A 16,471-nucleotide genomic window follows, 5' to 3' on the forward strand; every position below is an offset into this window, starting at 1 on the left:
GTTGTGCATGATGTGACAAAATATCATTTCAAAGAATAGTATTAACAGTCTTAAACCAAAACCTTTCAGCTGATTCTTTGACATGAATTACAGCTCGTATTCTATTTCACTTTACATATAACGTCGCTGGTAAAACTCAGTTTGTGACAGTAAAACCAGCATTAACGTCTGTAAATGGTGAAAAACAAGAACAATGTATACATTTACTTACATACATTTTGCTTTGTGATAAATAATTGTCTGAAATTTCAGCTTGGACTCCTAGCTCGGATTGCGGTGTATCAGCCCGACTCGATTCCAAAATGTGCTGACAAGATGTTGAGTACATCCTGCTGGAAGGGAGGCATTATGGCTGATATTTCCAACATTCAAGGTTAGAATAGTTTGGGGGTTTTCAGTTTCGCTAATGACATCAAATAATAGTTTCTGGCACGAGTCTTTTTGTCTAAAAAACAAATCAATTGTTGGAACAAGATTTAGCGATCTCCAAGGATTGGTTTTTCTTGAGACAAGTGTCAAAAAAAAAAAATCTACAAAAGGACGAGTGCCATACATATTTATACTTACATTTTTAATACAGTTGTAAAATTCACTGCATTTTATTTTTGTACCATGACATCAAGACCCTGCTCACAGCTGATATATATGACGTCACAAGGAGGAATGCATGCAGTGTTACATACTACCTGACATCACATACCACCTTTGATAATGAAATGATGTAATGAACAGGTAGCAACGGCAGTCTACCTCCTAAACAACGAGACCACTCAACTGAGCTACCATGGGTCATAAGATTGATTTTTGATCAAGTATTTAGTGTTTATTCTGTCATAACCAGTTCCACATAACTAGTACTTCAAATGTGCTCTAGTGGTGTGGTTAAACAAAACAAACTTTACTTTAAAATAACCATGCTTAAGTCGGAATTCTCAATGACAATCAACATTGCTTTAAGATAACCATGCTTACGTCGGAATTCTCAATGACAATCAACATTGCTTTAAGATAACATTGCTTTAAGATAACCATGCTAAGTCGGAATTCTCAATGACAATCAACATTGCTTTAAAATAACCATGCTTACGTCGGAATTCTCAATGACAATCAACATTGCTTTACGATAACCATGCTTAAGTCGGAATTCTCAATGACAATCAACATTGCTTTACGATAACCATGCTTAAGTCGGAATTCTCAATGACAATCAACATTGCTTTAAGATAACCATGCTAAGTCGGAATTCTCAATGACAATCAACATTGCTTTACGATAACCATGCTTAAGTCGGAATTCTCAATGACAATCAACATTACTTTAAAATAACCATGCTTATGTCGGAATTCTCAATGACAATCAACATTGCTTTACGATAACCATGCTTAAGTCGGAATTCTCAATGACAATCAACATTGCTTTAAAATAACCATGCTTACGTCGGAATTCTCAATGACAATCAACATTGCTTTAAGATAACCATGCTTAAGTCGGAATTCTCAATGACAATCAACATTACTTTAAAATAACCATGCTTACGTCGGAATTCTCAATGACAATCAACATTGCTTTAAGATAACCATGCTAAGTCGGAATTCTCAATGACAATCAACATTGCTTTAAGATAACCATGCTTAAGTCAAAATTCTCAATGACAATCAACATTGCTTTAAGATAACCATGCTTATGTCGGAATTCTCAATGACAATCAACATTGCTTTAAGATAACCATGCTAAGTCGGAATTCTCAATGACAATCAACATTGCTTTAAAATAACCATGCTTACGTCGGAATTCTCAATGACAATCAACATTGCTTTAAGATAACCATGCTAAGTCGGAATTCTCAATGACAATCAACATTGCTTTAAGATAACCATGCTTAAGTCGAAATTCTCAATGACAATCAACATTGCTTTAAAATAACCATGCTTACGTCGAAATTCTCAATGACAATCAACATTGCTTTAAGATAACCATGCTTAAGTCGAAATTCTCAATGACAATCAACATTGCTTTAAAATAACCATGCTTAAGTCGAAATTCTCAATGACAATCAACATTGCTTTAAAATAACCATGCTTACGTCGAAATTCTCAATGACAATCAACATTGCTTTAAGATAACCATGCTTAAGTCGAAATTCTCAATGACAATCAACATTGCCACTGTGAAAAGCTGTTGCAAAATTTGTCTGCAATGGTATTTTTATCAGTTAAAGTTAAAGTTTGTTTGTTTAACGACACCACTAGAGCACATTGATTTATTAATCAGCAGCTATTGGATATCAAACATTTGGCAATTTTGACATATAGTCTTAGAAAGGAAACCTGCTACATTTTTCCATTAGTAGCAAGGAATCTTTTATATGCACCATCCCACAGACAGGATAGCACATACCACGGCCTTTGATATACCAGTCGTGATGCACTGGTTGGAATGAGAAATAGCCCAATGGTCCCACCGACGGGGATCAATCTCAAACTGACCACACATCCAAGCAAGCGCTTTATATACTGCTGGGCTGCGTCCCGCCCCTCATTTGTATCAGTATCAAGTGTGTACTTTGTTATTATTTGTAGTAAAAAGCTGGGTATTCCGGGTTTTAAATGAGTGTCATGTTCCTGTGAAACAATAAACAGAAGTATTACTACTACTACAAATGGTTAAGAATGTGCTCGGGTGTTATAGAAAAATACTCCTGTCTTTTGTTTTACAGAGGTTGACGAAGAGATTCTTCCACAAGCCAAATACGTCCATCTTCTGTTGATGAAACACGCTGAAACAGATGTCCGTTGTCTCAAAGCTGTTGTGATTACAAACCCAGAAGACATAAATGCTGAAATGTTCAGATTTAGCCGAACTCGTCGTGTGTTATCCGATCACTGCAAAGTTAAGGGAAACATGAACTTTGACCTCAGCAAGTTTATTAAGACTTTACCACAGCTGAGTGATGTGATGCTACAAGAGATGCACCATTCACTGATTAAACTGCAGGTGGATGAGCTGAAAGAATGGCTGGGTAAACATATTTCTTTTCAACATCACCTGTCCTCAAACTAGTGCATATTACCCTAAGGATACAACAGCCAATGGGATGGCCTAAGATTCTTCTACTGCGTATCTCTTCCTGTCCCGGTCACGTGACTGTAATTTCCTTCTTTTTCCTTCTCTCTTATGGTTTGGACGTCCTGGGTTTTGCTCCGTTGTAATCTGAGTAATCTATCCTTTTTACTTTTACAATTCACTGATTAAACTGCAGGTGGATGAGCTGAAAGAATGGCTGGGTAAACATAGTTTAGACTTCTCCTGACAATATACTGTAGATCCTGAAATTAATGCGATCATAATATTAATCGGAAAATGTCAGTTTGTGTTATTCGCATTAATAATATTATGCATTTTAGTTCTGTTTTGTATATGTGTCCCACATTATTAAACCATACCCCCCCAAAAAAAAAAAAAAAAAAAAATCCCACAAAACAAACATTCTAATATATTTATAAAACAAAACTAAAATAATTCATTGTAGGCAAGTGTCTTGGAGCTTCCAACGTCGTTACCGGCAACTGCTCCACAACTCAGTTGCCCGGCAACAGAATCAGAAACCTGCAGCGAGTGCAACAATATTTCTCCAAATATTTCAACCTATAACTATAGATCTCCCTGTAACGGGTAGCTTTCTACCCAAGTGGCTTGGCTTTAGAAGTATTCAGGGAACAAGATCATATATATATATTTCCTATTAATCAACGTAAAATTCACTAGAAAGACAACAACACAAGTTTACTTTCAAATATGTATTATAAAATACCAGGTAAGCGTTATAATACTTACATGGCCTGTTACAACCGGTGTCACACCACCTCTAGGCTGAGCACCACACATTAAACTTGATCACTTGGCAATTAGGGATATAGTTACCCCTCGCAGTTAAAACAGTAACCAACCTTAGAATAATGAATTATTATCCTCAGTCTTCCCAACATACAATATTCCAATAACCTACTAGGGACTAGGATTACCAGTTATAGATATTATAACTATTCATAAATTTTGGGTAAGAGACACCTACAGTTTACTTTAGTCATTCTGACTTTAGATTACCAGCTGTCCTTCCCACACTAATACTATTCCAATAACCTACAGCTGACCAAGTCATGAGACTAGGATTACCAGTTATAGATATTATAACTATTCATAAATTTTGGGTAAGCGATGCCTACAGTTTACTTTAGTTGGTCTGACTTAGATTACCAGCTGTCCTTCCCACACTAAGCATAACAAGATTACACATAATTATATACTTGAATGCCACATATACCTTTCAGTTACAACAGAGCAGTAAAATATAGTTACCTGTGTCAACTAGACTAATAAAGTTCGCCCAGCTGTCTCTCTCTCTCTCTCTCTCTCTCTCTCTCTCTCTCTCTCTCTCTCTCTCTCTCCTTCATTGATACGATCTCTATTTTTAGAAAAGTTAAAAGCTAACGGTGAGTCGACAGTGTTGTCAAAACACCAGCTGTTTGAGTTTCTAAACGACATTCAGGAGGAGTTTCTGTCTGCAGTGTTGAAGGATTGTCCACTGGTCGAGTCGACTGTTACCCTGGAGACTGATCTACAACTTCCATCGCCAGTCTTGGGTTTGTTTGTTTGTTTTGTTTGAAGTTTGTTTTGTTTAACAACACCTCTAGAGCACATCAATTTGTTAATCATCGGCTATTGGATGTCAAACATTTGGTCATTTTGACATATAATCTTAGAGAGGAAACCCACTAAATTGGTTCTGTTAGTAGCAAGGGAACTTTTACATGCACTATCCCACAGACAGGATAGCACATACCACGGCCTTTGATACACTGGTGCACTGGCTGGAACATATTGCAAATATATATATACAAACATTTTGAGTTGTTCATCCATAAACCAAAGCATAGTCTCATTTAGCTGGTAGCATACCACATTTACAGTTGTTATTTAAGGTCAACGTTGGATATGTTATATTTATTGTGTATGAAGCCAAAACAAGGCTGCAAAGAGTGACTGTCGTCGACCTTGATTATGACAAGCGATTTCAAACCGTTAAGATATTTAAATACTCTACTACTTGTAATCATCAATGGATGATTTGGAAAGGCATTTCCTTATTTAAATTTCCTAAACTGAATTATGTATTAAGCTGCTACACAAAATACAGCACAGGGAATTGTGGTGTGTATGTTTAATGTCACTAGGTTTCTTGTTTTACGATCTAGGCCCAAGTGTTCAACCCCTGCAATTAAAGAAAACATCCACGGCAAAAAACAAGCAGTTGAAAATATTTTTTTAACATAGTCCGCAGCAACAAAAAAGTGTTTTGGAGAACTAAAAACTCCACGGGATTGCCGGTTGCCGTTGCCCGCAACTGCAGGGGTTGAGTATTGCAATATAGTTAACACTTTAAAGGACATTACATTACCTACATGTTTCATCTCAGTCCTGTGTTTCTGTGTTTGTGTGTCCAATTTGTTTTCACAATGCTGTGAGATATTGAACAGAGATTTTGTGTATAGCTTTATCAAGTACTGATACAGAACAAGTTTAACTTTCATGGCTATTTATCCATTTTATTCCACAGAACTTTATGGCCCTTGAACTTTGGAGATAAGAAAATCTGACATGTGTAAGAAAATCAGACATGTATAGTTTTAACAATACTCTTAGAATGCATATTTATTACTTTATGTTGTGTGTTTAGATTTTGACGTGGATCCTGCAGAATGGCCAGAGAGGTTGGCGTTACAGTACCGAGAGAATCAGAAACGAACGCTACGTCGCTTTCAGTCTTCCGACAGTGTGGCGCTCTCCTCACCGATACACCCAGATGAAGGTAAGACTCATATCTAGTTATGGCCCTACCACAACCAAGCAACATTTTTCTGGCCTCACTTTGGTTTTGCACACATGACCACATGACAAAATCTTGTTGTTCTACTGTTGTGTTGACTAACACTGTAGCTTGTTGCATATGTGTGTACTGGTCTCATGGTATATATTCTTGAGCAAAATAAATGAGTGCAATATAAATAGAAAGCGAAAACAGCGTATGTAAAGTTCTGTGTATATATATATATATATATGTATATATATATATGTATGTATGTATGTATGTATGTATGTATGTATATATATATATATATTGATATCATCTGTATTTTACTGTGTGTTGTCCAAAGTAGAATATTGGTACAATTAAAATGAATTGAATAAGAAAGAAATTCTAAGATTTTAGGTTTTTTGTTTGTTTTTTCAGCTTCGACTCTGGTTGATGCTTCTGATTTTCTGCGATGTTTTCATCCGGATGGTAACGCTGCCATTGACAAACTGTCACCAGTGAGGCAGGTAGGTGGAAGCGTCCTGTTTTCGTGTTAAATCATGTCCCTTCAGACTTGCTTAATTTTTGTGGTAATCCTGTTAGAAAATATCAATATATCAAATCGATCCCAGTCAGTGGTCTCATTGGGCTATTTATCGTCAAAGCCAGTGCACCACGACTGGTATATCAAAGGCTGTGGTATGTGCTATCCTGTCTGTCGGATGGTGCATATAAAAGCTACTAATGGAAAAATGTAGCGGGGTTTTATTTAACGACGCACTCAGCACGTTTTTATTTTTGGTTATATGGAGTCGGACATGGTGAAGGACCACACAGATATAGAGAGGGGAAACCTGCTGTCGCCACTTTATGGACTACTCTTTTCGATTAGCAGCAAGGGATCTTTTAGATGCACAATCCCACAGACCAGATAGTACATACCACGGCCTTTGTTACACCACTTGTGCAGCACTGGCGGGAACGAGAAATAGCCCAATGGGGCCACCGACGGGGATGGATCCTAAACCGACCGCACATCAAGCAAGCACTTTACCACTGGGCCCCCTCAACTGGTAGAGTGCTCACCTCAGGTGTTCGGGTCATTAGATGAAACCTCCTTGGTGGATCCATTCTCGGATTGTTGTTTTGTTACCACTGGGCCCCCTCGATTGGTAGAGTGCTCACCTCAGGTGTTTGGGTCATTAGATGAAACCTCCTTGGTGGATCCATTCTCGGATTGTTTTTTTTTTACCACTGGGCCCCCTCGATTGGTAGAGTGCTCACCTCAGGTGTTCGGGTCATTAGATGAAACCTCCTTGGTGGATCCATTCTCGGATTGTAGTTTTTTTACCACTGGGCTACGTCCCGCCCCCTCGATTGGTAGAGTGCTCACCTCAGGTGTTCGGGTCATTAGATGAAACCTCCTTGGTGGATCCATTCTCGGATTGTTGTTTTTTTACCACTGGGCCCCCTCGATTGGTAGAGTGCTCACCTCAGGTGTTCGGGTCATTAGATGAAACCTCCTTGGTGGATCCCTTCTCGGATTGTTGTTTTTTTACCACTGGGCCCCCTCGATTGGTAGAGTGCTCACCTCAGGTGTTTGGGTCATTAGATGAAACCTCCTTGGTGGATCCCTTCTCGGATTGTTGTTTTTTTACCACTGGGCCCCCTCGATTGGTAGAGTGCTCACCTCAGGTGTTCGGGTCATTAGATGAAACCTCCTTGGTGGATCCATTCTCGGATTGTTGTTTTTTTTTACCACTGGGCCCCCTCGATTGGTAGAGTGCTCACCTCAGGTGTTCGGGTCATTAGATGAAACCTCCTTGGTGGATCCATTCTCGGATTGTTGTTTTGTTACCACTGGGCCCCCTCGATTGGTAGAGTGCTCACCTCAGGTGTTCGGGTCATTAGATGAAACCTCCTTGGTGGATCCATTCTCGGATTGTTTTTTTTTTACCACTGGGCCCCTCGATTGGTAGAGTGCTCACCTCAGGTGTTCGGGTCATTAGATGAAACCTCCTTGGTGGATCCCTTCTCGGATTGTTGTTTTTTTACCACTGGGCCCCCTCGATTGGTAGAGTGCTCACCTCAGTGTTCGGGTCATTAGATGAAACCTCCTTGGTGGATCCCTTCTCGGATTGTTGTTTTTTTACCACTGGGCCCCCTCGATTGGTAGAGTGCTCACCTCAGGTGTTCGGGTCATTAGATGAAACCTCCTTGGTGGATCCATTCTCGGATTGTTGTTTTTTTACCACTGGGCCCCCTCGATTGGTAGAGTGCTCACCTCAGGTGTTCGGGTCATTAGATGAAACCTCCTTGGTGGATCCATTCTCGGATTGTTGTTTTTTTACCACTGGGCCCCCTCGATTGGTAGAGTGCTCACCTCAGGTGTTCGGGTCATTAGATGAAACCTCCTTGGTGGATCCATTCTCGGATTGTTGTTTTTTTACCACTGGGCCCCCTCGATTGGTAGAGTGCTCACCTCAGGTGTTCGGGTCATTAGATGAAACCTCCTTGGTGGATCCATTCTCGGATTGTTGTTTTTTTACCACTGGGCCCCCTCGATTGGTAGAGTGCTCACCTCAGGTGTTCGGGTCATTAGATGAAACCTCCTTGGTGGATCCATTCTCGGATTGTTGTTTTTTTACCACTGGGCCCCCTCGATTGGTAGAGTGCTCACCTCAGGTGTTCGGGTCATTAGATGAAACCTCCTTGGTGGATCCATTCTTGGATTGTTGTTTTTTTACCACTGGGCCCCCTCGATTGGTAGAGTGCTCACCTCAGGTGTTCGGGTCATTAGATGAAACCTCCTTGGTGGATCCATTCTCGGATTGTTGTTTTTTTACCACTGGGCCCCCTCGATTGGTAGAGTGCTCACCTCAGGTGTTCGGGTCATTAGATGAAACCTCCTTGGTGGATCCATTCTCGGATTGTTGTTTTTTTACCACTGGGCCCCCTCGATTGGTAGAGTGCTCACCTCAGGTGTTCGGGTCATTAGATGAAACCTCCTTGGTGGATCCATTCTCGGATTGTTGTTTTTTTACCACTGGGCCCCCTCGATTGGTAGAGTGCTCACCTCAGGTGTTCGGGTCATTAGATGAAACCTCCTTGGTGGATCCATTCTTGGATTGTTATTTTTTTACCACTGGGCCCCCTCGATTGGTAGAGTGCTCACCTCAGGTGTTCGGGTCATTAGATGAAACCTCCTTGGTGGATCCATTCTCGGATTGTTGTTTTTTTACCACTGGGCCCCCTCGATTGGTAGAGTGCTCACCTCAGGTGTTCGGGTCATTAGATGAAACCTCCTTGGTGGATCCATTCTCGGATTGTTGTTTTTTTACCACTGGGCCCCCTCGATTGGTAGAGTGCTCACCTCAGGTGTTCGGGTCATTAGATGAAACCTCCTTGGTGGATCCATTCTCGGATTGTTGTTTTTTTTACCACTGGGCCCCCTCGATTGGTAGAGTGCTCACCTCAGGTGTTCGGGTCATTAGATGAAACCTCCTTGGTGGATCCATTCTCGGATTGTTGTTTTTTTACCACTGGGCCCCCTCGATTGGTAGAGTGCTCACCTCAGGTGTTCGGGTCATTAGATGAAACCTCCTTGGTGGATCCATTCTCGGATTGTTGTTTTTTTACCACTGGGCCCCCTCGATTGGTAGAGTGCTCACCTCAGGTGTTCGGGTCATTAGATGAAACCTCCTTGGTGGATCCATTCTCGGATTGTTGTTTTTTTACCACTGGGCCCCCTCGATTGGTAGAGTGCTCACCTCAGGTGTTCGGGTCATTAGATGAAACCTCCTTGGTGGATCCATTCTCGGATTGTTTTTTTTTTACCACTGGGCCCCCTTGATTGGTAGAGTGCTCACCTCAGGTGTTCGGGTCATTAGATGAAACCTCCTTGGTGGATCCATTCTCGGATTGTAGTTTTTTTACCACTGGGCCCCCTCGATTGGTAGAATGCTCACCTCAGGTGTTCGGGTCATTAGATGAAACCTCCTTGGTGGATCCATTCTCGGATTGTTTTTTTTTTACCACTGGGCCCCCTCAACTGGTAGAGTGCTCACCTCAGGTGTTCGGGTCATTAGATGAAACCTCCTTGGTGGATCCATTCTCGGATTGTTGTTTTGTTACCACTGGGCCCCCTCGATTGGTAGAGTGCTCACCTCAGGTGTTCGGGTCATTAGATGAAACCTCCTTGGTGGATCCATTCTCGGATTGTTTTTTTTTTACCACTGGGCCCCCTCAACTGGTAGAGTGCTCACCTCAGGTGTTCGGGTCATTAGATGAAACCTCCTTGGTGGATCCATTCTCGGAGTGTTTTTTTTTTTACCCCATCCCAATCAGTGCCCCACATCTGATATATCAAAAGCTGTTCGCTTGATGCGTGGTTGGTTTGGGATCAATCCCCGTTGGTGGGCCCATTGGGCTATTTCTCGCTCCAGCCAGTGCACCATCACTGGTATATCAAAGGATTTGGTAGCCGTGGTATGTGATATCCTCTCTGTGGGATGGTACATATAAAAGATCCCTTGCTGCTAATTTAAAATAGTAGCCAATGAAGTGGCGACAGCGGGTTTCCTCTCAGTATCTGTGTGGTCCTTAACCATATGTCTGACACAATATAACCTTAAATAAAATGTGCTGAGTGCGTCGTTAAATACAATATTTCCTTCCTAATAGAAAAGTGTAGTGGTTTTTCTCTGAAACCAGTGTGTTAGAATTAATAAATATTTGACATCCAATAGCTAGTGATTAGTACATCAATGTGCCCTAGTGATGCTAAACAAAACAAACTTTTAACTTTAAGATCGCAGTTTTTCCTGTTGTTAATAAACCTGTTGTCGTGTTTCATTTTACAGCAGTCAAGCTGTAGGTTCAAGAAGGTATCAAACAAGAGTGATGCCAGCTTAAAGTGGCCCGACTGTAAAGACTGTCAGTATCACGGCATTTAGTAAGTCATTCTGTGATGTTGTATTGTTAGCCCCAGTATCACAGCATTTAGTAAGTCATTCTGTGATGTTGTATTGTTAGCCCCAGTATCACGGCATTTAGTAAGTCATTCTGTGATGTTGTATTGTTAGTCCCAGTATCACGGCATTTAGTAAGTCATTCTGTGATGTTGTATTGTTAGTCCCAGTATCACGGCATTTAGTAAGTCATTCTGTGATGTTATATTGTTAGTCCCTACCGTTCAGCCCAGTAGCCAGTTATTAAAGGGACAGACGTTAGTTTCAAACCCGTCAAAATAAACACTAAGTTTAGTTAATCTACAGACCTGTAACACATTTGGATAAAGTTACATTTGAGTGAAACAGTAGTCTGTGACTTTGAAATGGTGAAATACCCTCTAAAAATAGACTAAAAATCAACTCCATAGCTGTTACTTCTTAGACGCACTTGCGTTTTTAAAAGTATGAGAAATACATTTTGTGATATTAGTAACACCAGTATGACCAAAATCACTTCGGATGTACAGAAATGAATAATATAAACAATAACTTGCAAGTAAAGTATGATTTGTGTTGTCAAAAACTGCTCTAATAGTAAAAAATATGCCTTAGTGTTTAAAAACTAGGGTATGTCCCTGTAATAAAATAAAGTGCTCTAATGGTGGTGTTAAAGCCGTAGATACCGTGTGTATTAGTTTCAGCTAGGTTTGCTTGATCTAGAAACCTGTAACACATCTGTAGAACATTACAATAAAATAAAGTGCTCTAATGGTGGTGTTAAAGCCGTAGATACCTTGTGTATTAGTTTCAGCTAGGTTTGCTTGATCTAGAAACCTGTAACACATCTGTAGAACATTACAATAAAATAAAGTGCTCTAATGGTGGTAGAACATTACAATAAAATAAAGTGCTCTAATGGTGGTTAAAGCCGTAGATACCGTGTGTATTAGTTTCAGCTAGGTTTGCTTGATCTAGAAACCTGTAACACATCTGTAGAACATTACAATAAAATAAAGTGCTCTAATGGTGGTGTTAAAGCCGTAGATACCGTGTGTATTAGTTTCAGCTAGGTTTGCTTGATCTAGAAACCTGTAACACATCTGTAGAACATTACAATAAAATAAAGTGCTCTAATGGTGGTGTTAAAGCCGTAGATACCGTGTGTATTAGTTTCAGCTAGGTTTGCTTGATCTAGAAACCTGTAACACATCTGTAGAACATTACAATAAAATAAAGTGCTCTAATGGTGGTGTTAAAGCCGTAGATACCGTGTGTATTAGTTTCAGCTAGGTTTGCTTGATCTAGAAACCTGTAACACATCTGTAGAACATTACAATAAAATAAAGTGCTCTAATGGTGGTGTTAAAGCCGTAGATACCGTGTGTATTAGTTTCAGCTAGGTTTGCTTGATCTAGAAACCTGTAACACATCTGTAGAACATTACAATAAAATAAAGTGCTCTAATGGTGGTGTTAAAGCCGTAGATACCGTGTGTATTAGTTTCAGCTAGGTTTGCTTGATCTAGAAACCTGTAACACATCTGTAGAACATTACAATAAAATAAAGTGCTCTAATGGTGGTGTTAAAGCCGTAGATACCGTGTGTATTAGTTTCAGCTAGGTTTGCTTGATCTAGAAACCTGTAACACATCTGTAGAACATTACAATAAAATAAAGTGCTCTAATGGTGGTGTTAAAGCCGTAGTAGATAGTTTCAGCTAGGTTTGCTTGTAGAAACCTTAACACAGTTTCAATAAAATAAAGTGCTAATGGTGGTGTTTTAGATACCTTGATCTAGATCTAAACCTGTAACACATCTGTAGAACATTACAATAAAATAAAGTGCTCTAATGGTGGTGTTAAAGCCGTAGATACCGTGTGTATTAGTTTCAGCTAGGTTTGCTTGATCTAGAAACCTGTAACACATCTGTAGAACATTACAATAAAATAAAGTGCTCTAATGGTGGTGTTAAAGCCGGTGTTAAAGCCGTAGATACCGTGTGTATTAGTTTCAGCTAGGTTTGCTTGATCTAGAAACCTGTAACACATCTGTAGAACATTACAATAAAATAAAGTGCTCTAATGGTGGTGTTAAAGCCGTAGATACCTTGTGTATTAGTTTCAGCTAGGTTTGCTTGATCTAGAAACCTGTAACACATCTGTAGAACATTACAATAAAATAAAGTGCTCTAATGGTGGTGTTAAAGCCGTAGATACCGTGTGTATTAGTTTCAGCTAGGTTTGCTTGATCTAGAAACCTGTAACACATCTGTAGAACATTACAATAAAATAAAGTGCTCTAATGGTGGTGTTAAAGCCGTAGATACCGTGTGTATTAGTTTCAGCTAGGTTTGCTTGATCTAGAAACCTGTAACACATCTGTAGAACATTACAATAAAATAAAGTGCTCTAATGGTGGTGTTAAAGCCGTAGATACCGTGTGTATTAGTTTCAGCTAGGTTTGCTTGATCTAGAAACCTGTAACACATCTGTAGAACATTACAATAAAATTAATATAGAAGATCTCATCTTTATAGCCCTTGCATCTCAAAGATATGCGAGGTTTTAGAATTATGGAAAATGTATTTCGTGTTATTGCAAACAGCAGGATGACCACGAACACTCGGATGTATCAACATGTATAATCTAAACAATAGAATGTAAGTAATCTCGGATTTCAACTGTCAAAATCAGATCTAATAGTGAAACATAAACGTAGTGTTTAAAAACTAGTGTCTGTCATTTTAGTTTAAACGGGAGTGGGATGTAACCCAGTGCTAAAGTGCTCACCTGATCTAGGATCTAGGTCGGTCTAGGATCAATCCTCATCAGTGGGCCCATTGGGCTATTTGTCATTCCAGCTAGTGCACCACAACTGTGGTATGTGCTCACCTGATCTAGGATCTAGGTCGGTCTAGGATCAATCCTCATCAGTGGGCCCATTGGGCTATTTGTCATTCCAGCTAGTGCACCACAACTGTGGTATGTGCTCACCTGATCTAGAATCTAGGTCGGTCTAGGATCAATCCTCATCAGTGGGCCCATTGGGCTATTTGTCATTTCAGCTAGTGCACCACAACTGTGCTATGTGCTCACCTGATCTAGAATCTAGGTCGGTCTAGGATCAATCCTCATCAGTGGGCCCATTGGGCTATTTGTCATTCCAGCTAGTGCACCACAACTGTGCTATGTGCTCACCTGTGTGTCGGAAAGAGCATATAAAAGATCTCATGCTACTAATGGGGGAAAAATGTAGCAGGTTTATTCTAAGAATGTATATCAAAATTACCAAATGGTTGACATCCAATAGCGAATAAATCAGTGTGCTCTAGTGGTGTCGTTAACAAAACAAACTTTTAACTTAAGGCTGTTAGACAAAAACATCTTAACGATGGCAGGAAATTCAGAACAAACTGTTTTTTAAAGGGACATTCTTGAGTTTGCGCCATTGTAAGATGTTTCCTACTAATAAAATAGTTCTAGGATTAAACTTGCATATTAAATATATTTTCTTGTTTAGAATATCAGTATTTCTGGTCGTCTTAATATTTCTAAGAAACCCAAACTGGATTTTGAAAAGAAACAAAATAAAATTTAACCTAGTACAAATATTAGAACGATCAGAAACATGTTTAATATACAGCCACTAATATTTTGTGCAGAAAAATATATGTTATATGTAATTACAATCGTTAAAAAGTCTGTTAGTCCGACTAAGTTGATAACATCTTAAACATTGCAGCAAACTCCAGAATGTCTCTTTAAAGCTTTTTCATTCATTTCAGTTACAACCGAGACCGGAAAGACGAGCAGCAATCAAAGCACTATGCTAAGGTACGAGACAAACTCCAGAGGCAGGAGACGCATGGGTTTTGTTCATCTGTACACAAACCTGGGTCCTCGGTGATCACAAGTCGGGCCAAGAGAATTGGACATCGGTTTTCTCCCAGCAGGAAATCGTCGAGAAAGTTGAAGACTGCTTGGAATACTGAAGACCTAAGTGTTAGGTATTATAATAAGGTCTCCCTTGCATTCGTTTCAAGTGGAGGAGCGGTTGGTTCTGGATTGATCACAGTCAGTAGGTCCATTGGGCTATTTCTCATTCCAGCCAGTGCACCATGTTTGGTATATTAGAGGACGTGGTATGTTCTATCCTGTCTGTGGGAAGTGCATATAAAAGATCCCTTGCTACTAATGGAAAAATGGGTAGGGATTTCCTCTCTAAGACTATGTGTCAAAATTGCAAAATGTTTGACATCCAATAGCCGATGATTAATAAATCAATGTGCTCTAGTGGTGTTGTTAAACAAAACAAACTTTTAGCTTTTCATTCCAAGTGGGGTCAGAATTAACGTGATAGTATGCAGTAGAGTGTTTGCCCTCAGCAGAGTTGAGGTTTTTCCCTCATCCCAATCAGTGCCCCACAACTATACTTCATAGCCGCAAAAAGGAAAGGGTAGCTTTTTTTGTGTAATTCTGGTTTGGCTTACTTGTGAAAAAAAGAGAAACAAAAAGACAACTGATCTGAAAATAACAAAGATGTTTTATTTTTACGTGCAGTTTGTAAAAACATTGTTCAAGATACATTAGCAAAACTTGTTTATAATGAATATCTTACTGGAATTATTGATAAAAAAAAACCCAAACAAACAAAGTTTAAAGGGAGAGACCCTAGTTTTAACCCAGGAAAATTAACACAAAGTTTAGTTATTCTACAAACTTGTAACACATTTGGACAAAGTTACAATAGAATGAAACATGAGACTGTGACTTTGAAATGGTGAAATACCCTGTAAAAATAGACTAAAAGTCGACTCCATGACTGTTACTTCTCAGACGCACGTGCATTTTAAAAAATATGAGAAATGCATTTTGTGATATTAAAAATACCAGGATGATCAAAAACACTTTGAATGTACAGAAACTGATAATCTAAACCATAAAATCTAAGTAAAATCTGATTTCAGTTATCAGAAACGGCTAGAATAATCCAAAATATACCTTAGTGTTTGAAAACAAGGGTATGTCCCTTTAAACATTTTATAAAGTATAGTATTAGTACATCACAGACTGTTAGACGGGGAACATTAGTATTAGTACATCACAGACTGTTAGACGGGGAACATTAGTATTAGTACATCACAGACTGTTAGACGGGGAACATTAGTATTAGTACATCACAGACTGTTAGACGGGGAACATTAGTATTAGTACATCACAGACTGTTAGACGGGGAACATTAGTATTAGTACATCACAGACTGTTAGACGGGGAACATTAGTATTAGTACATCACAGACTGTTAGACAGGGAACATTAGTATTAGTACATCACAGACTGTTAGACGGGGAACATTAGTATTAGTACATCACAGACTGTTAGACGGGGAACATTAGTATTAGTACATCACAGACTGTTAGACGGGGAACATTAATATTAGTACATCACAGACTGTTAGACGGGGAACATTAGTATTAGTACATCACAGACTGTTAGACGGGGAACATTAGTATTAGTACATCACAGACTGTTAGACGGGGAACATTAGTATTAGTACATCACAGACTGTTAGACGGGGAACATTAGTATTAGTACATCACAGACTGTTAGACGGGGAACATTAGTATTAGTACATCACAGACTGTTAGACGGGGAACATTAGTGTTAGTA

The 16,471-nt window shown here is 39.4% G+C and overlaps 1 protein-coding gene across 2 annotated transcripts in view; it reads left to right on the forward strand.

The window, feature by feature from the left end:
* Positions 1-16,471, forward strand: part of LOC121389516 (mdm2-binding protein-like) — a 46,321-nt gene that overhangs the window by 21,502 nt on the left and 8,348 nt on the right. For both annotated transcript variants that reach the window (XM_041521168.1, XM_041521169.1), the window contains 7 exons: positions 253-373; positions 2,717-3,019; positions 4,473-4,640; positions 5,735-5,866; positions 6,290-6,378; positions 10,714-10,805; positions 14,588-14,809. In XM_041521168.1, the coding sequence (XP_041377102.1) occupies positions 253-373; positions 2,717-3,019; positions 4,473-4,640; positions 5,735-5,866; positions 6,290-6,378; positions 10,714-10,805; positions 14,588-14,809 (1,127 nt within the window). The remainder of the gene's footprint in view (positions 1-252; positions 374-2,716; positions 3,020-4,472; positions 4,641-5,734; positions 5,867-6,289; positions 6,379-10,713; positions 10,806-14,587; positions 14,810-16,471) is intronic.

This window comes from Gigantopelta aegis, chromosome 14 (assembly GCF_016097555.1).
Source record: "Gigantopelta aegis isolate Gae_Host chromosome 14, Gae_host_genome, whole genome shotgun sequence".
NCBI classification, from domain to species: domain Eukaryota; kingdom Metazoa; phylum Mollusca; class Gastropoda; order Neomphalida; family Peltospiridae; genus Gigantopelta; species Gigantopelta aegis.